The 26,726-nt window shown below is 39.4% G+C and overlaps 1 protein-coding gene across 4 annotated transcripts in view; it reads left to right on the top strand.

The window, feature by feature from the left end:
- Nucleotides 1-26,174, top strand: part of LOC126975193 (protein Son) — a 46,462-nt gene extending 20,288 nt beyond the window's left edge. The window contains exons 9-14 of one of the 4 annotated variants that reach the window (XM_050822959.1): nucleotides 7,001-7,065; nucleotides 8,226-8,306; nucleotides 9,820-9,927; nucleotides 18,525-18,716; nucleotides 21,556-21,723; nucleotides 25,999-26,174. In XM_050822959.1, coding sequence (XP_050678916.1) covers nucleotides 7,001-7,065; nucleotides 8,226-8,306; nucleotides 9,820-9,927; nucleotides 18,525-18,716; nucleotides 21,556-21,723; nucleotides 25,999-26,109 — 725 coding nt within the window. In that variant the 3' untranslated portion in view covers nucleotides 26,110-26,174. The other 3 variants (XM_050822960.1, XM_050822962.1, XM_050822961.1) reach the window with 3 other exon arrangements.
- Nucleotides 26,175-26,726: the final 552 nt, after the last annotated feature.

The raw sequence follows: 26,726 nt of genomic DNA, 5'->3' as shown, positions 1-26,726 counted from the left end.
AACCACTGGATAATGAAAATAGAATCCGAACCAAAAATGAAGTCACGTTATCGGAAATAAGCGATTCTCGGAATATTGAATCCTTTTATCTGAAACAAACACTAACTATCGATGTAGTCTAGATGACTCACAAGACCTAACAGATGACGATACACTTGATGAATATCAGATCTCGAGTTTATCATTAAATATGCTAGAGACAAATCAAAGAATTAAACAACTCCAAGATAAACTACAAAGTGCACAGGTAAAACTCCATTTTAGAAAACAACGACTTGAAAAAGCAAATTAGTAAATTAACCATGGAAGTTCACTTCCTTAAAAACTTAAGTCAGCCTTATCTGTTAAAAAACAGTACAGTGAGTAGTCCATCGTTAAATAATAAGCGGGCTTCAAAAAATTATCATAGACATTATGTTACATCTACCCCACCCAGCCACGCTCGTCAGAATAATGTAAAAACTGACCATTTCATTGATGTTAGTGCCAAAATAATGCAACTAGAAAAAAATATCTTTGACCTTGGCTTCATAAGATACATAATAGCTTTAAGGGTAAATGTATACACTTCTACAATAAAGTCCCAGCCACTGTTCAGGCATTATCTATAAATGAATAAAAATGTTTTATAAAAAAAATGGCTCTGTCGTAAATCCTATTACTCCACTGCTGAGTATCTAAATGATCGGACAGCCTGGGACTAGATTGTGATTATTTTATAGCGATAGAAATGACTGTACATTATTGTATATTTTTATTGAAAAGAGCGCAAAAAAAGAATGCTGGGAGAGTTTCTTGCGCCGCTTCTTCTCTCTCAGAGCGCCATTTGTTTCCGAAGCGGTAGTAGTATCTAGTAGTATAAGGAATGACATCAAAAAGAATTCTAAAGGAATCAATTTTGAGAAAATAAATGCCTTTTAAGGCTTAAGCTGAATCTTGAAACTGCAAATAAGGAAATTGAAGGTTTAAATAAACAGCTGAGTATACTAGATAATCAGGTTACCCCGACAGCCCATTATCAAAACTGTGTTGTTCCACTAGTGTTAGAACACAAAAAGGAACCACAAATCCTAGAATCCACATTCCAAAAATTGTCATACATGGAACGCAGAAATGCTCTGGACTTTCTTCAGCATTATTGTACTCAAGGAGCACAACAAAGTGCACCAGTTATCAAATGACTTCTTTTTTTTTTTAATGGAATAGGAGGACAATCGAGCGTACGGGTCACCGGGTGTTAAGTGATCACCGCCGCCCACACTCTCCTGCAACACCAGAGGAATCACAAGAGCGTTGCCGGCCTTTAAGGAAGGTGTACGCGCTTTTCTTGAAGGTACCCATGTCGTATCGTCCCGGAAACACCGCACAAGGAAGCTCATTCCACAGCTTCGTGGTACGAGGAAGAAAGCTCCTTGAAAACCGCACTGTGGAGGACCGCCACACATCCAGATGGTGGGAATGATATCGTAACTTGTGGCGTGTCGTGCGAAGGTGAAATTCGGCGGCAGGAATCAGGTTGAACAGCTCTTCGGAACACTCCCCGTGATAAATGCGGTAGAAGACACAATGATGTGACGTCTCTACGCAACGACAAGTGATCCAGCCGTTCACAGAGTACTGGGTCCCCGACAATTCGAGCTGCTCTGCGTTGCACGCGGTCAAATGGATCGAGCTGATACTGGGGTGCGCCAGACCAGAGATGACAGCAATACTCCATGTGAGGCCGGACCTGCGCTTTGTAGAGCGCTAGAATGTGGGCCGGCTTGAAGTATTGCCGTGCTCTATTTATGACGCCCAGTTTCTTTGAAGCCAGTTTGGCTTTGCCCTCCAGATGGCCACGGAATTGGCAATTGCTCGAGATTTCGAGACCCAGTATTCCGATACCAGGCGAGGCTTTAAGGGAAGTGTTCTCGAAGAGCGGTGATACGGCAAATGGGGTTTTTTTTAGTGATAAACGCGCAAACTTGAGTCTTCTGGGGGTTAAATTGGACAAGGTTCAACTTACCCCATTCCGCGACCTTCTCGAGAGAGGACTCTATAGAAGACACAAGTTTCTCCCGCACTGGTCGACGTTTTCCCGAGAGAGACCTGCACGGCCCGTGTATGGCATCACCAGTGCTGTCGTCTGATATGATATGTTGGACACCGCCAACATGCATTGCTATGCAGAAGAAACAGCGTGGGAGATAGCACACAGCCTTGGGGCACTCCAGCGTTCACGGGCTTGGGATTCGAGCAATAGCAGGTCGACAGCGACCTGTATGCTGCGCCAAGTGAGGAAGCTGGAGGTCCACTTGCATAAGCTCTCGGGAAGCCCAAATGATGGAAGTTTTGCGAGGAGCGCCTTGTGCCATACACGATCAAAGGCCTTCGCTATATCCAGACCAACTGCCAGGCCTTCCCCCTTGCTTTCAATAGCCGCCGCCCAACTATGTGTTAGGTATACCAGAAGATCGCCAGTCGACCGACCATGGCGAAAGCCGTACTGCCGGTCGTTGATCAACTGGTGACCCTCAAGGTATACCAAGAGCTGGCGGTTAATTATGCTCTCCATGATTTTGTAGAGTAGGGAGGTAATAGCAATAGGCCTGTAGTTTGCCGGATCCGAACTGTCTCCTGTTTTCGGGATCGGATGGACAAGGGCTGACTTCCATGAATCAGGGACTACGCCTTTTGAATAAGAGTGCCGGAATAAACGCTGCCCTGTTTGTCCTGTGACATACGCGGTACTGTGCCCTCCCCCGAAATACGAGGGGCAGCCCGAGCGCGAATGCTCGGAGAGGGATTCTCCGGCTCTACAAGAGCCGGTACCCTCCTGGGGTAATTTCTTTTTTAGGACCGCTCTCATATTTTGTTTGGGGGGGGGGGGGGGGGGGTGGCCTCCGGTCTTCGACACTAACCTATGCGAAACATAGCGGCAATAGGCCGCTACTTCACGCCGGTATTCTGTGCGAGTGTGGTAAGTAACCCGGACGAGTCTGGCCCGATTGTGCTGACATCATAAGACAGCAGCGTGACTCTCCCACTTTCAAAAAGCCCGTAGTCGCCTCTTACGACACCCTTGGACCTGGGACTACCCTATTCTTTTTACGCCCCGGGGCAGCACAGGGCTTCTCTTATAAAACCTTACGCATCTGCGGAAGAAATAGTCAAGGATTGCGAAAAATCAAATTTAGCAACAACTGACAAACTTGTTGTATGCCTTGGTGAAAATGACAATAATCCGACAAAAATCTTAAAACAGCTGCTACTTTTGTTAGACAGACTGAATCATATAACTGTTATTGTGCTAAATGTCCCCAATAATACACACTTGAATACTATCCTTTTGAATAAAAGAATTGAAATTATTTGTAGGGAGTATAAAAACTGTCACTTTATTAAATCTAATGTACCATGATTTATGTAAAGCCATTAACTTTGTTATCGATTGTAACGACTACGAGCGTATGTACCTTGACGCTAAAGAGCTTAAAAAAACTTATTGTGCGTGATAAGCTTAATACCAATGGTTACATACGTCATAAAAAAGGGACAATTCCTTATTATTTTGCTAAAAATGTTATTAAGAAAAACGTTAATGAAGAGGCAAATATTGAAAATACTGTTTAGAATGCTAAAAAGGGGACTATACCCTTCTATTTTTCAATTCAACAAAAGGATAAGTTTTTTCGAGTCTAATGACATTTTTATTTTTCGAATATTGCACCAAAACATCGCCAGTTTTTTATCCAAAAAAGAGTTATTAGATCTAACTATCCAAGAGTTAAAATAAAAAGATAAAGAGCCGGACGTCTTATGTTCTACAGAAACCTTCTTGGAAAAAGGAAGTGTAGACTTTGTTAAACTTCATAATTATGAAATGGCTGCAAACTACTGTAGGTAAAAAATAGTAAAGAAAAACAAAGAGGTGGCTCTTGTATACTCGTCAAAATAAGATTAGCATGCAACAGACTAACTTTTTTGGATAATCATGCGATGAAACAAGCCTTTGAATGATGTGGTATAGAAATCCCTTCAAATAAACTCCTAATCATATGTGTCTATAGAACTCCCAAGTCAAACCCAACTGAGTTCCTGATTAAACTTGATTGTCTACTACACGATATATCCATAAAATACAAAGTTAAAAGAAATATTATAGACCTATAGGTATTGTAATCCGTTGCCTTACGTATATCATCATTAACGCAATGCTATAATTTAACGACATTATTACTACGTTATTGTTTTCTTTATGATTAGTATTGAACAATTTAATTGTGGTTTTTAATGTTCAGTTATTATGTCACAATAATACTAATATTGCAAAGTAATATTGTTATACCTTCTTAAAAATAAATTAAGTAGGTACATAATCTAAAACTTGTATGACCATAAAGTCAGCGAAATATTTTTGTACTTTAATACCGGTAGGTATTTTATTTTTATTTCATTCTTAAGTTTATATTGTTTCATATCTAAATATTTTAGAAAGACGTAATTAGTCTATATAAAATAATTTTCTTTAAGTGATTATGTACAGTATCCATTGTATTAGATTTTAAGCTTATGGTAAATAAAGACCTTTATAAACTAACACTCGCTAGTCGCTACTGCAACACCGCGAAAACCGCTTAGGGGCCTCGTTGATGCGCATGTTAGTGTGACTGTGTTATTTGGAACATTCGTAGGTAGTTTCCATACTGTTACATATTTCTACTGTGACTCTGTGAACTTCTCGTTGCTTAGACACGTCGCTTCATTACGTATCTTCTACTTCATCGGACAGTGTTCCTAAGAGCTGCTCGACGTAAACCCTGCCGCGGTATTCATCTATAATGCGGCCATACGCCAAATACTTAAATGGAATCCCGACAATTAATATAATAGGTATAACAGAGTCGGTAGCTCTTAGGTTAGTTTACGATCACTTACTGATGGCTTTCTTATCACAATAAGGGACGAGACGAGCTGGACGTTCACTTGATGGTAATTGATACACCCTGTCCATTACAATTCAGTGCCGCTCAGGATTCTTGAACCAAACGAGTGCCCCTGAGTTGACGCCGGTGCTAACGCGTTTATTCCGGCACTCTTATTCCAAAGGCGTAGTCCCTGACTCATGGAAGTCAGCCCTTGTCCATCCGATCCAAAAAAAAGGACAGTTCGGATCCGGCAAACTACAGGCCTATTGCTATTACCTCCCTGCTCTCCAAAATCATGGAGAGCATAATTAGCCGTCAGCTTTTAGTATACCTAGAAGGTCACCAGTTGATCAACGACCGACAATACGTCATTCGCCATGGTCGGTCGGCAGGTGATCTTCTGGTATACCTATCACATAGATGGGCGGCGGCTATTGAAAGCAAGGGAGAAGGCCTGGCAGTTAGCCTGGATATAGCGAAGGCCTTTGATCGTGTATGGCACAAGGCGCTCTTCTCAAAACTTCCATCATTTGGGCTTCCCGAGAGCTTATGCAAGTGGACCTCCAGCTTCCTCACTGGGCGTAGCATACAAGTCGTTGTCGACGGTTTTTGCTCGAATCCCAAGCCCGTGAACGCTGGAGTGCCCCAAGGCTGTGTGCTATCTCCCACGCTGTTTCTTCTGCTTATCAATGATGTGTTGGACACCTCCAACATACATTGCTATGCAGGTGACAGCACTGGTGATGCCGTATACACGGGCCATGCAGGTCTCTCTCGGGAAATCGTCGTCCAGTGCCGGGAGAAACTTGTGTCTTCCATCGAGTCCTCTCTCGAGGAGGTCGCGGAATAGGGTAAATTGAACCTTGTCCAATTCAACCCCCAGACGACTCAAGTTTGCGCGTTTACCACTAAAAAATCCCCATTTGCCGTATTACCGCTCTTCGACAACACTTCCCTAAAAGCCTCGCCTAGTGTCGGAATACTTGGTCTCAAAATCTCGAGCGATTCGAGCGTGGCCATCTGGAGGGCAAAGCCAAATTGGCTTCGAAGAAGCTGGGCGTCATCAATAGAGCACGGCAATACTTCAAGACGGCCCACATTCTAGCGCTCTACAAAGTGCGGGTCCGGCCACACATGGAGTATTGCTGTCATCTCTGATCTGGCGCACCCCAGTATCAACTCGATCCATTTGACCGCGTGCAACGCAGAGCAGCTCGAATTGTCGGGGACCCAGTGCTCTGTGAACGGCTAGATCACTTGGCGTTGCGTAGAGACATCGCTTCATTGTGTGTCTTGTACCGCATTTATCACGGGGAGTGTTCCGAAGAGCTGTTCAACCTGATTCCTGCCGCCGAATTCCACCTTCGCACGACACGCCACAAGTTAGGATATCATCCCCACCATCTGGACGTGTGGTCCTCCACAGTGCGTTTTTCAGAAGCTTTCTTCCACGTACTACAAAGCTGTGGAATGAGCTTCCTTGTGCGGTGTTTCCGGGACGATACGACATGGGTACCTTCAAAAAAAGCGCGTACACCTTCCTTAAAGGCCGGCAACGCTCTTGTGATTCCTCTGGTGTTGCAAGAAAATGTGGGCGGTCGTGATCACTACACCAGGTGAACCGTACGTTCGTTTGTCCTCCTATTCCATAAAAAAACAATTCTGAGCGGCACTACAATTGCGCTCGTCACCTTGAGACATTAAATGTTAAGTCTCATTTGCCCAGTAATTTCCTGATATTGCAATTATTTGACTTAATTATTAAATTTTGATAAATTGTTGTCATTGATTTAGCTAAATTTATAGAAACTGTTGCCCTTCCATATCCTCTTAAAATGTATTTCTGGTAAATCATATTTATGCAATTGTTTTGGTTTGAATTTTGAAAATAAGTATTAATGAAAACATAATATAGTTATTGATGAAAATATTTTGTCGAAAATGTACCGAAAAACGTCGTTGAATACACGTGCGGAATCGTCATACCCATTCGTCCCTTTTGTTGAACCGGGACTCGTGGGGAAATAATGTAGTATTCTGCACTTGTATCGAAATGTACCATCTCATAATATAAATAAAGAATTATTTTTTAGAATTGTCATCGGTGCCTGCGGTGGCACCTCCCGGACCTCAAGCATATCCTGAGCCAATGAAAGCGGTATGTGACAACATGTACTTACATTATTATCTGTCCCAAGTTATTGTGTAGCTCGTAGATTTGAACCAGAAAGTTCGCGAGATTCACATTCTGAAACTGTAACTCATATTTGACGATCATGTTGGTCTATTGAGCTGTCACATTTTGTTGATCATTGCCACTGCAGTAGAAGTTTAAAAGAGCTGTTTTACATGATTCCTGCCGCCGGACTCCACCTTCGCACGACACGACACAATTTTGAATCACAATTAGGATACCATCTCTACAATATGGATGTGTGGCGGACCTCCACAGTGCGCTTGTCAAGGAACTTTCTTCCACGTACAAACAAGCTGTGGAATGAGCTTCCTTGTGCGGTATTTCCGGGACGATATGACATGGATACCTTAAAAATAAGCGCGTGCACCTTCCTCAAAGGCCGACAACGCTCCTGTGATTCCTCTGGTATTGCGAGGGAATGTGGGCGGCGGTGATCACTTAACATCATCTGAGCCGTACTGTAACATATCGTTGTATGATCGTGCTAGGAACGTGTCAGGCGCAACCTATTATGTAACATAATTTTAATAAATAATAATAATAAACTACGCCAGTATTTTTGAACATAATTTTATTTTAAGGAACAAATGAATCTTAAAAAATGCAATTATTTCTGGGTAATTCAAATATTATTTCATGCTAGTATGAAGCAAAAGTATGGTGACAAATATAAATTATAAACCAATACCGTATTTGTTTGTTATAACGTCACGTATTAACAACTATGGCGTCAGTTAACGATCACCAAGCTACCAAAATGGCAGGCGCTTAAAGGGTTCTCGTCGGTTGACTATTTAAAACAATTAATACTTATTGTTACCGTGAGGTGTTTATTTCCTTACCGGGACCTTCATAATATGGTCATGAGCATACTCAACGGTATGTGTAGTGTTCATCCGGAATTGTTCCCAACTGTTGTGTTGTAGGGATACATGATACCGATATGAGCCCGACAACATACAGTACCTCTGCGAGGCGTTACGAGCCAAATGATAACGACACCATTGTAGTCGCTGAACATTGGGCGGCTCCGGAAAGTACCCCCTTAACATTCAAATACAATTAACAAGCTGTTATTTTATACAGAGAGTTAAATTTTATTTTTATGTATGAATTAACAGATAATGGAGGATATCGTGTTACAAAAGTTGTCGCAGATTCGTAAGGAACAAGAAGAAACAGAAGCCAACCCAACATTAGGTGTAAGTAAATCTAATTATTTCAGCCGGCCAATTGACGTTCAACTGTTCCTTAGTATTGGAACCAAAGTCGCTAAAACTACTCATTTATAAATTAAATGCATTTGCAATACACACACAATATATAATTAGCTACAATTTATTAATACGACGAAGGTTCTTCATTATTAAGTCTTATCACTGCTCGTGAATATTATATTAAATGCAAAAATCAATTAAAATCTATAGAGGGTACTTAAACTTTGCTCAGAATTTATTTACGTAAAACTTAGCTGAGTGAAAGCTTAGGATAATCTTTGATTTCGTTTTTATAGTCATTTGATAGCTAAAATTATTCTGAGCTAATACAGCCCAAAGCAAAAATCAAGTTTGCGTTTTATCACACTCACCTTTTACGAAAGCAAAGTCTAACCGCTGTACTCATAGTCGCTAAGGAATACTTAAATAGCTAATTAGTATAACATTAAAAATGTTCACTCGTATCATAACTACAATATTTTGCGATATTAAAATGGAGTGGTAAAAATCGTAACAACTAGTAAAGCGGTACGCAAAGGAAGGTCACAGAAATTTTTTTAACCCTTAAGAACACCATGTTCAATAACCAAGAATGGTCCTTCCAGCAAGACTCGTTGTCGGGACATAAAGCTCGGTCGGTCTACGCAGTCTTGGTTGGAAACGAACGTTTCAGACTTCATCAGAGCTCAAGACTGGCAGTCGTCTAGTCCCGGTTTTAATTCGCTGGATTATGATTTATAATCAGGAGTACGGCTTGTCTAAACGCCATGATAATTTGGCATTTCGCAAAATTTGCACATCCGATTCATACGCGAGCTGCCACGTAACTGAGTGAGTGTAAATAAAAGATATTATTATTATTATAAAATGTTGTAAAGCAATAATTCAAATTTACGCGATTGGCGCCATCGGCCAAAGGACAAGGTCAAGTGCGAGACGAGATGCCCCGCCTTTTGATTTGGGCCGACCAACCACCGGCTAATCTGAATCTGGCACCGACTTAAAACCTATCAATATAGCACATACAAATAATAATACATTATTATTATTAAAGGTAAAGGTTTGCATAAGATGTGTATGAAATTATTATTTTTTAAGTTATTTTATACTTTTTAGTTTTTGAAGTCGATTTTTTAAACGTAGTTTTCTTATTCTATGAGAGATTTTATTGACGCACCGTTTGAAAGTTCTGCTGTCAAACAATTTCATTATAACAACAAGGAGTATATTTTACGAAATAAGTCTTGTTGTTTTGAAATATTATTGATAAATTCATAAAAAGAAAAAAAACACTATTTTATTTATTATGTACTGAACAACGACTGTCGGATCAGCTAGTAGATTGTAAGTCTCATCCCACAGGAATTAACTTTAGAATCGTTTCGTGTGAAGAAAATAATGGTTTAATAATTTATATTATTGATTATGGTATTTAAAGGTAAATAGATTTTAATCTGCGTAAATGTAGCTTTTAGAACACTTTCACTTTTTGTTGCAGTTTGGTTGGACAAAGGAATCAAACCTCGGTCAGTTCACGGGAACCAGCTGCTCAGGCATCTTGACCCCGCGAGAACTGGCGAGCGGAACTCAAGCTTGGGCCAAGAAGGTAGCTTAGTAATACGACTCCAGGTTGCTTCCCTCTGCTCCTTCTATTTGGAGGTTAACTGTGCGTACTTGTCGATTTATGACTTTCACAAGAGATCGTCTTAAGTCTCCAAGATGCGAGCGACAAGCTCCTACAGTGGCCTACTAGTCAAAATGGTCGATTTAATATTTTTAGATATCATTATTAGTGGTGCTATGAGACAGTTTCGTGGTTTGATTGAATACATTCAGCACTTTTTCAAATAAATCAAATTGTATTTCATAATATAATTGGCATAGTTTTAAATATAATACTTATTATTATCATGCTATTACTACTGAAAAAAAGATTGAGATTCGTTTCTCTTTGCAGTTGAAAAAAACAGTGACTATTTCATAACTCTGACAAAAAAACTTTAATCAATATTTACATAAAACTTTTAGTTACTGGAAGGGTTATTATTTGAATGGATCTCCATTCAGTGGAATAAATAATTAGATTCTAGTATTTTTATTACCCCAGTAACACACCCATTTCATTCATGTTACCTGCGAAGGGCACGTAGGCGGCCGTTCGGTGGGAGGATAAATAACGAAAATGTTGTATTATTAAATACATAATTCATTATTATATCCCCTTGCTCAGCGTCTCTCAACCGCAGGTTCTACTTGATGTGGCCGCCACTGACCCCGATACCTTTAGTGCAACGTTTCTAGATGTAACATCGTTGTGTCAGACTTAATCGAATCTAATACTGTGCCATCCCAGTTCTCAATTCCTCCTCAGTGTCATAAATTTTTCGGAACACGTATTCTTCCACTTGTCCAGAAAGGTAAGAGTCGAGCGGCGTGAGGACGGGAGGTGGCGACACCTCCTCGCCCGATCCCTCAGTGCCGTACTCGTGTTCGTGGACGCTTAGTGTTAGACGGACCCGTAGTGTACTGTTGAAAGCATTGCGAAACGGCAACTTCAAACTGAGTGGAAGTTCTTGACTTTGTTCGTAATCGTAGACACGTGAGATGTTAAAATACCTTCATTCGGCTACACGACGCACAAAAACTAACTAATACTATAACATCAAAAATCACGCAATTGACGCGAATGCAAAATTTGCACGTCCGATCCAGTCGCGAGCTGACGGGTAACCAGGGGTGGGACAGACGCCTTAAAGTGACGTTTTCAGAAGACTGTAGTGCCATCTGATAGTTGGCCCGAAAATGAAAGCTTTGTCAGCTTTGAAACCTTTCAACTTTTCTGTAGTTGTGTCACTGCCCATTGGTCATAAAATGGCGACAACTTCTAGCGTTTGCGCATGTATGTAACTCTCGTGATCCATTTTGCATATTTACACTACTAAATCTATCCTTTATGTTCTATGTTGTGACAAAATTAAATAACTAACTCTACGCGCAATTTCAACATGGTAAAAAATTGCAATACGTACATTAAGAAGTAGAGTTAGTTATTTAATTGCGTCACAACATTAAAAATGAATTTTATAATTACGAGCATATATATAGTTATTTTCGGGGCCAATCTCTGGAGATTTTTCAAATAGACAGCTCATAATGCGTAGAGGGGGCTCTCTTTTCCCTATATATTATTATACTCTTTGCGGGTAACTGAGTGAGTATAATGCTCTAAGCCATTGGACCCAGTTAAGGGCGATGACCTTACTGGTAGAATAAATAAGTCAGGTGTTCTCTAGACTTTTGTAACTATTGAATATGAAATGTTATTTTTACTGACACTTTTAATGTAAGGGGTTTTTATTTTATATTTTGTGGTGTCTCCGCATTTCACTTCATATCCGAGTCAATTATCGAACATGTTTTTATTAACACAGTGTAGGTATGTGCTGTAGACGTAGGTCGATACCTCGATAGTTGGATAATTTATTTACATCCTTTCTCTTGGAAAGAACTGATGAAGCCCACAATTCTTTTCAGGCTGTTACTACCAATGTCCATACTTGCCAAATAATGCGTGCAGGTGTGGTTCTACAACTTTACCTCCATATTTCCACTTTTTGATACGTTAAAGTTATTGAGGTGATAATAATAGCCTTGACATTGTCGTCCCTCGTGTGGGAGATCACAGTTTGTATTTAAACGATTATAGGTTTACAGTGCATTAAAGTTATGTTAAAACGATGCCAATATTGAACAAAGCAAATATATGCAGTAATGATGGGCACACTCAGTTGCTAATACGAAAATATTGTATTTTTTAAGTTGCAAAATGTTTTTACTCTTTATGATTATTTGAGCAAGTGAGTATTTTACCACGATATTGGCCCAAAACGTATTTTGAGCATATTATTGTATTAAACAAAACCAGTCATGATGCTTTCCAAATATATTCTACTTCTTCGAGTATATTTCCATTATCCACTCAGTTTTTTAGATCGCATAAAGCCCATTTAAGCCAAGGTAATTTTACTACCTTACTTTCTTATATTTCCTCAATTGCGGCGATTTTTTCTAATCCAAAAAAAATGCAATGTAATTCTGATAAAATAATGCCTGTAATAAATGGTAGACCATTATTTATTTTTCCGTGAATTTTTCTTTTTTGGAAAGCACTCGAGTCACTGGTTTTGTTGAATACAACCAGCTCTCGGTTTTAATTCTTTCTTTCAGCTGATCTGGTCGCTGGAACGTAACCGGTAACCATCGCTTGTTCTCCGGTCGGCAGACGGTCGGAATTTATAATACACTGTATTATACTTTCCGACCACTTTTGTACGTTTTGTGATGATTACAGTCATATTTATTATATTTTATATATATTTATTTATGTTTAGTTTTTGCACGGCGTGGCGTCGTAACTTTGTAGCCATGTTTTATTAAAAATATAATAATTTGTACAGATTTTACAACACACTTTGATTTTACAAATCTAGTAGAAATTGTAGTAAAAATAATACGTCAAATTATTGAAGACTAGTAAGGGGCTATTCATAAATTAAGTCACACAATTTCATGGTTTTGTGACCTGTGGATGGCCCGGCCCTAAACGGTTACTAGAAACTCTATATTAATATAATAATTGCTCAAAATATGCTATAGAAAAATTTTATTTTTTTATTTTTTGGACATTGTGTCCATATTATTTTAAAGAAAGAGAATTGGTTAGTTACAAGGCCCGCCATAAAAACATTGTATTACAACACAAAATTATAGTACACCATAGTATTATTAAATAACGTATGTTGATTGTTACCATATCGAAATGTACATTCAATTACGCTTCATGCTTTTGACTTTTAACAGTTGCGATATCTGATATTGTAAGTAAGATTCATTGAATTATGATAATACATTGCTCCTCGTTTAAGACTCGACCTACGCTCCGCTCTAACAGAATACAAACGAACCTATATTCTACTGATTGATAATATTATATTTTCAGAAATAAATCACAGATATTTCGAAGTTTTTTCAACTGTTTAGTAACAAAAAGTTCGAAGATTACCGATCAGATTTTCCTACACACGTATTAGAATCATTGTTTGAAATCTACCCAAACTGTTTCGATAAATTTACACTACAACCTCAATTTGTTAGTTTATTTTCCTCGGCGGAAGTAAAAGATCGTAATGTTTTTGAACTAATTGATTTTATATGTGAAAATTGTTTCGAAAATGAAATTACCAAGTAGTAAAAGTTAACAATTCTTATCGTAACTATTCCGGTTAGGTAAAAGTTCTTCTGCAGAACGAGCGTTTTCTTCAAGTAAGCGAATCCATCCAAAAATTTTATACATTACATATTATATGTATAACATTACATATACATTGCATGTATGTATAGTCGGAAATGTAATTCGAGATCAAAAATGTTAAAAAAGAATTGTCACTGTCAATATAACAATTCAGAGATTATCAATATTTTTCTAGGTAGACATCAATGACTCAAGGTAGCTATCACGTGTGAGCCGCGATTTGGATTTTTAAATTTATTAATAATTAGAGCCATTTAATAAACAGTTCATTTTCAGTATTCAACAGAATTTTATTATTTTACTGTTGGTGGTTATTTATATTGGTGATTGGTGAGTGACTTATATTAAATCTACTTTTTCAATTTCATAATGGACATATCACCCCCTGAACCTGCGGACCCTCGGGATATTCCTGTATCTGCGGGGACTAAACGGCGATTCGATTCAAGTACTGGTATCGTTGGTAATAAAAAAAAAACTATAATAGATAAGGAGGTTGCATCTGCTTCTATACAAAAACATTTATGTCCACCCAACGCTAGTTGTGGGTATTAAAGAATATACTCCTTTAGACACAGAACCATGTATAGTCCACATTTCCCGCTCTGAACAAGATCTACCAGCCGTCCTATTAAATTCGGCCAATTAATGTTCAAACACAAAATTTCTAATATCTGTCCAGACGGAATTAAAAAAGTTGGCAGAAATACAATTAATGTCTATTTTAAAAACGCAATTAATGCGAACAAATTTTTAGATAACCCTATTCTCGCAAATAACAAATATACAGCCACTGTACCCAGTTATAAATTATATTATAACTTATAATATAACAAAGATGGAGAATGTTCGCCAAGTCCCAGTTGAACTATCTATGGACGAATTTTGCTGAGTCAGTAGTTCTCCCTACTGGTTGCGGAAAGATAAAGAAAACCCATTGAAGAAGGCAAGGTTACTTGGATTCCTACTCAAACCTTTGTTATAACCTTTCACGGACGAGTTCTTCCTAATAAAATATACCACAATTCCCTCCCTATCCAGACCTACCAATTCCCAACAATCCAATTCCAGAACTGTGGCAGATTTGGTCACATCAAGTCCCAATGCAGATCGAAGCCTAGGTGCTATCGATGTGCTCAGCCTCAGGACTAGAGTCATATTTATTTATGTATACTAGAGTAGAATACTGTATAGTACTGCTACTAGAGTAGAAGAAGAAACAACTTGCTTATATTATTCAGGGCAACATTTTGCCACTAACAAGGGATGCCCTGAACAGGGCAGACAAAAAGCCATCAAAATAATAATGTCTCAAGAGAACGTTGTCCTAAATCTTTAAAACCATATGCGATAATTATTCATAAATCCTCCTCCCAAAATTCCCTTCCTCCTCAATTGGGGCAATCCAACATTTCCACCCCACAGTCTCTTACAGAAAAACTGTTACATCTCCTTTTCTCCACGTCCTAGGACCCCTCTAGGAAAATCTTACGACAAAGCTGCTCAAGAAGCTATTGTTGGAGAAATACCTTCTGTCTTCCCAAATGGCTCCGTTCTATCCCTACAAGCATCTTCTCCCTCAACAGATGACAGTCATAACTCTAGATGATATTCCTTCTCTGATAGGATGTCCCCCTTGCCGTTCCAGATTATGACTATTGTTCGGCGCCCCACTAACTTCTTCTCTCTACCCACAGTCTGGGATGGCATCCCATATTTATTTCTGAAAAATTCTTCAAATAAGGCCAAGGTATACTACTTAGATCTCATTAATAACCTGTACGACGTTGGTATAATACCTCCGCCTTGGAAAAATCAAGTTGTTATTCCAGTGCTTAAACCTGGTCAGAATCCATTTGAAGCTTCCAGTTATAGACCAATCGCTTTATCTTCAGCCCTTGCAAATATTTCTGTACACATGATAAAACACAGACTTGAGTGGTTTGTAGAAAATAACAACCTTCTATCTAATTCCCAGTATGTTTTCAGAAAAGGCAAGAATTCCTTAGAAAGTCTAAGTATCCTCACAACTGACATAAGAATTGCACTCCATAAAAAAGAACACCTTTTGGGAGTTTTCTTAGATATTGAAGCTGTATACGACAATGTATCTCTTCCTATGCTGAGGAGTAAACACAACCAGCTGAACATCGCAGAAAAGCTATCCTGTTTCATATGCAATATGCTTATGGAGAGAACCATCACCATTAAAGGCCCATCCTCTTTTCTCCCTCCTTAGTCAATGTGGAAAGGTTTACCTCAAGGTTCAGTTCTTATCTCTCTTCTATACAACTTATATTCTTATGACCTCGATAGAACAGTCTCCTCCTTCTGTCCAATATTGCAGTAAACAGACGACATTGTTTTGTCCAGCTCTGAAAAGTTAATAGAAGAAACAATAAATCGCCTAAATTATGCTCTTGAGTATCTCTCAGAATATCTTTTGCAACATGGACTTACGCTATCTGTTTCTAAAATTAGAGTTGTTCTTTTCTCTAACAAAATACTCAGAATTTCCATAAATATCAAAATATACAATGAGGTTATACCAGTGGAGACTTAGGTCAAGTTTCTGGGTCTGTCTGGATGGACAGCAAATTAACAGACATAAACCACACAGAATATGTCTCCTAATATATCCAAGGAAATTTAACTACTTTAATTATATTAAGTTATAGTTGCCCATCTATGAGTTGTGACATCTATATTTACAGGAGAATCAATTGCTTTATTAGAGGCCATGAATTCATTAAGTCCCACAGTTTGGACAACTCCATTATTCTTTCATATTCTAAAAGCAATCCTCTCAAACCCATTCCGTTCAAAAAGTACTTATACCCGTACCCAATTATATTTAAAATAAGAGAGTCATAACATGAGTGCTATAAACTCAACATTAACATCATTTTAGCATGGATACTAGGTCATTCGGGTATCATTGGTAATGAAAGTGCAGATGTATGTGCTAAGTCAGCCTCACAAATAGGATCCCTCCAACACTACCAAATTTTCTGGAAAATTCTATGGAGATCGTCAGCCCGATATCCCACCAAAACCATGGTTGTCGAAATTCAAGAATTCTCATAAACCTTTAATTTCAAAAATTTGCCGCTTACGTCTAAACCATGCCTGCACTCCAGTATTTCTGACAAAACTTAGGATTAGGGATCACTCTCTGTGTGATTGTGGCCTAGATGGGGCAAAATATATTCTTTAGTTGTCCTTTAATGCATTGTTCCCTATACAATTTTATACCTCCTGAAATTCCCCGTCCTTCTTAAGTATCTCCTTTCCCCGGTGTTTACTCCATTTGTAAATATTTTATGTATATAAAATTCTTAATACATTAGTATTTATATATTATAATATGTCTCTGTCTTTTTTAAGCCATTTTGTAATTTTTCTAACGGCTGGTGTATTTGTTTCAGATTTAACATAAAATAATAAAACTGTTGTATATAAATACTGATCATTACCATTAAAACTGGAATGCTCTTCAACACCGTACCTTTACTCATTACTTGGTAGCCTACCTGAACCTGACATTGGCTCACTTGACCTTTCCACAAAAGCCACAATATAAAGAATACAATAGAATTTGTCTAGGTAGTTTGTAATAAACTTATTTTGGGGGGCGAGTAATATTCAACGTACACGAATAAGAGACTGACAGATGAAAAGAGGTAACATGGCCACTTTCATATCTTACCTGCACACTGCAACCTTAATCGAGTATATTATTTATACCTAATAGTCGCTTTTTGTTTATTTTAGTCACTATTTTATTATAAAAATGTAATGATTATTATTTTGAGATATATATATTAACATATTATCAATTTCAAATGGACACTAGATATTATAACAGCATGAATTAACATTATTAGCCTTTACATTGTAATACAAATATTCCCTCTTTATTACAAATAGATTTTACTGCCTTCCCGCAAATAAACTTTAAATGAATATAAAATAGAATGTGACTGTTACCATCACATGTGGTGCTCATGAAGTGTTAGTGTGATATGAGAACTTGCTCGTTCAATTATTACACTTAAAGTGGTAACTTTTATGCCATGTTTTTGGCACATTGGATACCATCTGCAATTGCAAATGAATATTCAGCTTTCCCCTATTGGCATTGTAATAAATATGACAAAAACAACATTTTTTTTTGTTCAAATTAGTTGTCTCCTGTATATTATTTTACTGGGCTTGCTGTTCTTTAAACTGTTAAAATTGCAAATTTAGAATAAACGGTTAAAAGAAACGCGTGGCTTGATATGGGGAATTCTTGAATATTTGTTGCAGCTTTTAAGGGTTAAGGAGTTTCGAGCACTTCGATAGATTTTGCCAAAAGCAACAACAGGGGCGACTCTGGTTGCGAGTGTAAGGTAAGCATGGAGGAGAGATCTGATAAACGTGAGGACAAACAGACATGTGTTTGAGTTAAACATAACCACGTTATTATGTTTAATAGATAAATGTTTTTAATCGGGTTTTTTGTCCAGTTAATTATTAGAATCTATATGGGTACTATTTATTTAATTGATTCATATCACCTGGGCTAAAGGGAGAATTATTTCTTTCCAGATTTTAATTAATTCAAATGTTAATCAAAAAATATTTAAAACGCATCTTTTAAACCCCGGTGTTGCGGGTGTCCAGTACGGGCGGGCGGTGGCCTCACCACTTCCATCATGTGAGCCTCTTGCCTGTTTGCCGCCAGCTACATACAAACAACATATTACTTCTAAATTACAAGTTTATTTAAATATAGACATTTATGATATATTTATAACATCCCCAATATATTTCTGTACGGTGAAATAAGTGATAGAGTTGTGATATGTAAATAGTATTATAAATAAATCATTAAATAATTGGTGTAGGACCAACTAGTTCGGGCGGCCCCCGTTGAAGGTGGCATGGGGATGCACCTTCTCCAGAAAATGGGCTGGACTCCGGGCCAGGGTCTGGGTAAGGAAGGAACGGGGACCCTGCAGCCTCTGTTGCTTGAGGTCAAACTTGACACCAAGGGATTACAGGCCAAAGAAGAAATCAATAACAGATTCAATAAAGGAGTAAGTACATTTAGCGTGTTCTTCTTTTTTGCTGTAATAATATTCTTTTCTCTTGTCTCACGGCATTAGAAACCACCGTTCAAATGCTAGAGCATTCAAGTACACATTGTACGTTACTACTGAAATCCTGAATTTGTGTGATTTTCATCATGAAGTTGTCCATTAAGTGACGTAACATAGAAACAATGATAGCGCTGTAAAGCGGTGATAATTTTGTCAGCATTATTTACATTGAAAATATAATTTGTAAATACGTTCAGAAAATAGATTACTTACTTTTACTGTGACCACTGAAAAAAAGTAAATAATAATAAACGTAATCAGTTGAAAAAATTGAATCAGGATAAACTTCAAACTTCCCTTTTTTTAATTACCATTTTGGTATCTGATTTATATTGAGTTAGTTATGTAAAAAAAATCCATTTATCTCTGCTACTTTGCACAGTTCTTACAATAAAATCGGCTATACGTTGCCTGTTGCTAAGACCTCTCCAATCCGCTCAATCTCAGGCTCTTCTCATTCACCCCGATCCGACTCTCTGAGTAACAATATCACGCCATCCCTCTTTGTCTATAACCTTCCCATTGTACCCATTCCGTAGCTCTTATGACCTGCCCAGCCAAGTTTCATCCGTCTGATCCTTGCTGTGGAATTTTAATTTTTTCTCATATATTTATTGTTTAATTTAACTTTAATTCTGATCCCTAGCAGCTCATTTCCATTTTTCTTTGGCTGATGGCAATCTTCCTTCCTTAGCGCCCAAGACTAGGTATGTACTTAATAGTAATTAAAATCATAAAATTAGAGCTAAGTAAAATAACCTGACCTCATAGTTTTCCACATTTTATAAAATTTATAATACACTGGCCTGCAAAAGTATCACACTTTTCAAATTAATTTTTTTTCTTAACTATAGAAGGTAGAGATTTAAGATTAAAAACGTTTTGTTGCAAATTTGAATGAACTTCCTTGTGCGGTGTTTCCGGAACGATACGACATGGGTACCTTCAAAAAAAGCGCGTACACCTTCCTTAAAGGCCGGCAACGCTCCTGTGATTCCTCTGGTGTTGCAAGAGAGTATGGACGGCGGTGATCACTTAACAACAGGTGACCCGTACGCTCGTTTGTCTTCCTATTCCATAAAAAAAAAAAAAAAAAAAAACAATCAACTAAAATGTATTACATGTTATTTAATTTTTAATAACTCTTATTGCCTCCTCGAGCTCTGATTACAGCTTCGAGCCGGTTTGGCATACTGAACACTAGGTTTTGGAGCCGATGTTGGGGAATATTCTCCCATTCTTCTACCAAGGCCTGCTTTAGTGCCCTAAGGGTAGTAGGTGGTGGTCTGCGATTTCTGACTAGCCTCCCAAGCTCATCCCAGGCGTGTTCAATCGGGTTGAGATCAGGACTTCTTGATGGCCAAGCCATCACGCTGATACCGACCTCCTGAATATACTCTTGTACGATCGATATGAGCCGTGTGTGGCCGGGCATTATCATGCATCAGCATCGATCCATCACCCATATTTGCTAAATACGGCCCTGCATACTCATTGAGAATCTCTTGAGCATATCTTTGCCCAGTGAGGGTGCCATTTTCTATGGCTACTAGCTCTGTGCAACCTTCTGAAGATATGCCAGCCCATACATGTACACTGCCTCCACCGTATTGGACTCTTTCTGAGATGCAGCCTTGAAGGTATCGCTCACCAGGTCGCCTGTAAACACTTCGCCTTCCATCAGAAGTGTAAAGGGAGAATCGAGACTCATCTGCAAACAAAATTCTTGACCATTCTTCTTCATCCCACTGCATGTGTTCACGGGCGTATCGCAGTCTCGCTACTCGATGCTGTCTCTCGAGTTTTGGGCCACTCGCTGGTCTTCGGGGTTTCAAATTTGCTTCAGCAAATCTCACTGTACTGTCACTAAGTACAGGCACTTCTTCTCGGGCACTGGTACACCTGGGTCTGCCATTACAAGGTCTCCTCAGATGGTGTCCAGTCTCTTCGTACCTTCGCTTTACCTTCTGGACCGTTCGTACCGTCACACCCACCATTCTTGCAGTGCAACGCATACTGATGCCTAGTTCCAGAAAAGCCATGATCCTAGCACATTCTTCGACTGAAAGAGGCATGATAAATAAATGCTATGTGCTTTTAGCAAAAATTTTTAAAACAAGACCTATCGATCTTGAAAAAAATTTAAAACAGAAAGAAAAATGTGAATGGTAAAATTGTAATTCGGAAACGTCCACTTTGAAAAAGGAATGGTTTTGTTTTTGAAGTTTTTTTTCAGCCAATTCTTAAAAGAAGGTTACCGACTATAAAGTTTTTATGTACAAAATTAAATTCTCTTTGGAGTCCTTTTTATTTCGAAAGTATATCTTGTGAACTTAAAGCGTTATCCCAATTTTAAAAGTGTGATACTTACTTTTGAAGGCCAGTGTATTTTTTCATATGCCTTAGAACATAAAATTCAATTTTGAAACATTCTTAAACATACCAACTGCTTGACAAAATAATAATTATATACTTATTATCTTGCCCCAAACTAGGCACTGCCTGTACTAAGGGTACAAGACAACGATATATTTAATACAATATACATACTTAAACAAATAAATGCATATAAACATTCATGACTCAAAAATAAACATCAATATTTATCATATAAATGTTAGCACCTACCGGGGTTCGAAACAGGGACTCTATATATATATATATATATATATATATATATATATATATATATATATATTTGTTCTCGTATATTATTATGTCAATGTCATTATAATATTCTCAGTTAGTTTATAACAAGAGACTTATATCATTTTAGATGAAACCAAATAGAATCTGCAGACGTGGACCGTTGCCACTAGTCGCTGGAGGGAAGCATCCTGTGTCTCTGCTGGGTGAATATTGTTCGAAGCAAAAGTTGGGTCCCCCCGAATATAACCTGTGTTTTGAATGTGGGCCAGATCATAAGAAGAACTTTCTATTCAGGGTATTTACTATACATATTTATTAGGTTGTTTGCATCTAAGAAGCCTCAATTAGTGTTTGCTTTATAATAATAATAAATTCTTTATTTCGACCAACAAAGGATCATAATGTGTTAGTAACAAAGTAACTTAAAACCTAGTGTTCGTAAAAGAAAGGCACTACAAGTCAGCAGATAGGGATAGGATTCGTTCCTTTTTTGCATCCTACCCTTGGGGCAGGGTTTGTTTCCCTTCGGATGATCCTAGTGCCCGCGCCGTTGCAGTAGCCGATGTGATACTGCAGGGCATGGATATTTTATACCAAGCTCTGTAGTACCGATCGGTGGCAGATCACAGCCCTGTTTCGATGCGTCAGTTAAAGCAGCATCTGACTGCAAAAAACAGGCGTATCGAACTTGGGTTGCGGCGCTGGGCTCAAAGGATCCGAACTGCAAAGTTCTGAAGAGTAAATTAGAGAGAGGAATTATATAACCGTGCCTCCAGATTTTTTGAGCGGCAAATCGCCTGTGCCGAATCGAAGCGCGTCATCAAAATTGACGAGCAGCTTTCCAGTTACACGACTGGAACACGCAAGTTCTGGTCGTTGTCGAAAGCTGCTCTTGGTAACTTCAACCAGCCGTCCATGCCGCCGTTGCACATGAGGAATGACACCCTGGCCCATACGGCAAAAGAGAAAGCCGTGCAATCTCCTGTGCAATCGTTTTGCCTCCAACTCGACTCTTGACGACAACGGAATAACACCGCCGACCATCCCGCGGTGTCAGAGCTCCATGCCTGAAGCACAGTTCAGACAGAAAACTGTTCGGCTAGCTCTGTTTCGTTGGACGTCAGGAAGTCGAGTGGGCCGGATGGCATTTCTCCAATCGTGCTTAGAACGTGTGCCCTTGAGTTGACGCCGGTGCTAACGCGTTTATTCCGGCAATCTTATTCAAATGCGAAGTCCCGGACTCATGGAAGTCAGCCCTTGTCCATCCGATCCAAAAAAAGAAGACAGTTCGTATCCGGCAAACTACAGGCCTATTGCTATTATTACCTCCCTACTCTCTAAAATCATGGAGAGCATAATTAACCGCCAGCTCTTGGTATACCTTGAGGGTCACAAGTTGATCAACGACCGGCAGTACGGCTTTCGCCATGGTCGGTCAACTGGCGATCTTCTGGTATACCTAACACATAGATGGGTGGCGGCTATTGAAAGCAAGGGGGAAGGCCTGACAGTTAGCCTGGATATAGCGAAGGCCTTTGATCGTGTATGGCTCAAGGCGCTCCTCGCAAAACTTCCATCATTTGGGCTTCCCGAGAGCTTATGCAAGTGGACCTCCAGCTTCCTCAGTGGGCGCAGCATACAGGTCGCTGTCGACCTGCTATTGCCCGAATCCCAAGCCCGTGAACGCTGGAGTGCCCCAAGGCTGTGTGCTATCTCCCACGCTGTTTCTTCTGCATATCAATGATACGTTGGACACCGCGAAGATACATAGCTATGCAGACGACAGCACTGGTGATGCCGTAAACACGGGCCATGCACGTCTCTCTCGGGAAAACGTCGACCAGTGCCGGGAGAAACTTGTGTCTTCTATCGAGTCCTCTCTCGAGAAGGTCGCGGGATGGGGTATGTTAAACCTTGTCCAATTTAACCCCCAGAAGACTCAAGTTTGCTCGGTTACCACTAAAAAAACCCATTTGCCGTATCACCGCTCTTGGTCAACACTTCCCTTAAAGCCTCGCCTAGTATCGGAATACTGGGTCTCGAAATTTCGAGCGATTGCCAATTCCGTGGCCATCTGGAGGGAAGCCAAATTGGCTTCGAAGAAACTGGGCGTCATAAATAGAGCACGGCAATACTTCAAGCCGGCCCACATTCTAGCGCTCTACAAAGCGCAGGTCCGGCCACACATGGAGTATTGCTGTCATCTCTGGTCTGGCGCACCCCATTATCAGCTCGATCCATTTGACCACGTGCAACGCAGAGCAGCTCGAATTGTCCGGGACCTAGCGCTCTGTGAACGGCTGGACTGGTTGCGTAGAGACGTCGCTTCATTGTGTCTTCTACCGCATTTATCACGGGGAGTGTTCCGAAGAGCTGTTTAACCTGATTCCTGCCGCCGAATCCCACCTTCGCACGACATGATATATCCTAACTTGTGGCATGCCACAAGTTAGGATATCATCCCCACCATCTGGATGGTGGCGGTCCTACACAGTGCGGTTTTCAAGGAGCTTTCTTCCTCGTACTACGAAGCTGTGGAATGAGCTTCCTTGTGCGGTGTTTCCGGGACGTTACGACATGGGTACCTTCAAAAAAAGCGCGTACACCTTCCTTAAAGGCCGGCAACGCTCTTGTGATTCCTCTGGTGTTGCAAGGGCATGTGGGCGGCGGTGATCACTTAACACCAGGTGACCCGTACGCTTGTTTGTCCTCCTTTTCCATAAAAAAAAATAAGATATCTTAAAATGTAAACCTTCCTAACTTAGATATGTATCACACAGCAGTGGTTCAGGTGCTGACAATCGAATCTGTGAGAAAATGCCCTCAGAATACCGTTGGGGCTAGCCCGGACCTTACGCAACAGGGACGTAGACCGCTTACGCATAGTCGAGTAAAAACAATCTACGTGTGCCTCAGCAAACATCCCCGACGCGCTGCAGTATCTTGGCAGCCCCACTAACATTCTGAACGCATTATTATACTGAACACGCAGGGTATTGTACTGCCTCTGCGCATAGTCAACCCACAAACTGCTCGTGTAAAATGAGGTGTAGTAAGCTTTAAAGAGTGTAATTTTTACTGGCACGGTACAGCGAGCAAATCTGCGGATGATCATATTCGCCCTAACAGACAACGCCCTGCGCTCCCTTTCAATATCTACATCATCCTTTTGGTCAAAGGTAACCACATGCTCTAGGTATTTAAATTGATCCATTCTCTTCAATGGTGTCCCATACAATTTGATTGTCGGAATAAGGGATGGGAGTGGTTTCCCCTTCGCCTGAAAGACCATGCACTCGCTCTTTTTTACGTTATAGATCAGACCATGACTGCGGGCATACTTTTCACATATCTCCATCAGTTTCCTCAAGCCACAGACAGACGCACTCAACAGCACCATGTCATCTGCGTAACTGATATTATTTAAACAGATTCCGTCAATATGACAACCGACACGTGTGCTGCTGAGCTCGTCTGTCAGTCCATTGATGTAAAGGTTGAAGAGTTTAGGCGAGGTTAGACCGCCCTGCCTTACCCCACACTCCAACCTATACGGTCTAGAGAAGCCTTCCGACCATCGCACGACATTGATCTGGTTCCGATACCAAAACGAGAAGGTTTTTATGAGCTCGTCAGGCATACCCGTGTCCCTTAGTTTTTGCCATATGATATCATAATTAACCAGATCAAATGCCTTGGACAAATCGAGAAAGCAAGAATAAACCGGCGTTTGTCGCTCTGAATAATACCTGACAGTTTGCTTCAAACACAATATGGCAGATTAACACAAAGACAGGCCGGGTCTAAAACCAAACTGATTATCGTGGTAGTTGAGGTATCTGTTAACTTTAGCCACTCCGAAAAACTTATTTGTTAAAAACATCTCTGACAACATTCCTTGTACTATCGCGCCATTATCGAAATTTCATGCAAATTTGGCTTTGAGGTAACTGGGAGTCATCAAACACATATGGTGCCGACTGCCGGTATCAGAACTGTTTGACCTGATTCCTGCTGACCTCGCCAAACTTTTTTTTAATTCTTATATTTTCATAAGCCATACATCATATTTATTAAGTCGACTACACCTCACCAAACTAATCAGGTATCCCGTACATTCGTTTGTCCTCCTATCCCATAAAGTAGTCATAAAGTGAACCTCATGTCGACATTCGAAAATTTATTCTGACGCTTTAAACATTTCCCCACGAGCACCGGTTAATAATGATTGTCAATACTGCTTTTAAATAACTCGCTCAACTGATAATATGGATAAAAGATTTGTTATTTTTAAAGTCGAACCGAGAGGCCGCAGGTTCGAATCCCGCATTGTTCATAAATTTGGATTATATTTTTAATTTGATAATATGGCTGTCAAATCGGCAGAAGCGGTTGAGATGAATGGAAGCGGCGTCCGGATATAGCGAAAGACTTCGTTCGATTGTGACACGGAACACTTTTAGCTGCACCAAGCTGCCATGGTCCAACTCATAACTGCGTCCCGGAAGGCTGTATGCTATCCTCTATATCGTGTAGCGCCAATAGCTAAAGTTGTATTAATGTTGAGCAGGTGAAGGTTGCTGGTATTGAATACCAGCCGGCCGTCGCGAGCGCCAACAAGAAGCAAGCCAAGGCAGACGCGGCTCAATTAGCTTTACAGAAACTGGGCATCGTTACGTAGCCAGTCACAACTGTTGTAAATACTACTTTTATAGTAAGTAATAAATTTTAAAATGTATATTTAAATTATTTTGTTTTATTTTCTTACTGAATAAATACCTGGCTTTGGTTTAATCAGGCAAATATCTATTTGACAGTTGTATTTATATCAATTCTTTCAGCTTCTGCTAAAATCATTATAGGGATCTAGAAATATCTGTAGCTATAATGTCATGCCACAACACATGAAATACCTATTATTGTTGTTACTGGGGAAATATGGCATATGATTGTGATACATTCAAACAGGAATCAAACTCAACACATTCAAACTAATCAAAGCAAAAAGTGAATACAAAATCTCTTATTTCGCACTTTACATGTACAAATTAACATTTTATAGTGACCCCCACAATAGGCGTTGCCTGTCTCGTGGAGGAAATAATAGAATTAACAGAATATAAAAACATACAAGCGGCTAGTTACAACAAGCTTTTAAAATTTAACTAATCAAAATATAAAGAAATAAACTAAAAAGTAATAACTATACAATTATTATTGTTATGTAGGTGAAAGTGTATGAATTGTGTACATGTGTATTTTTTAGAATTGTATCTTAAGAAGATTTTCAGTTTCTAT

Source organism: Leptidea sinapis, chromosome 35 (genome assembly GCF_905404315.1).
Source record: "Leptidea sinapis chromosome 35, ilLepSina1.1, whole genome shotgun sequence".
Taxonomy (NCBI): domain Eukaryota; kingdom Metazoa; phylum Arthropoda; class Insecta; order Lepidoptera; family Pieridae; genus Leptidea; species Leptidea sinapis.
This window is presented reverse-complemented; position numbering and strand designations above follow the sequence as displayed.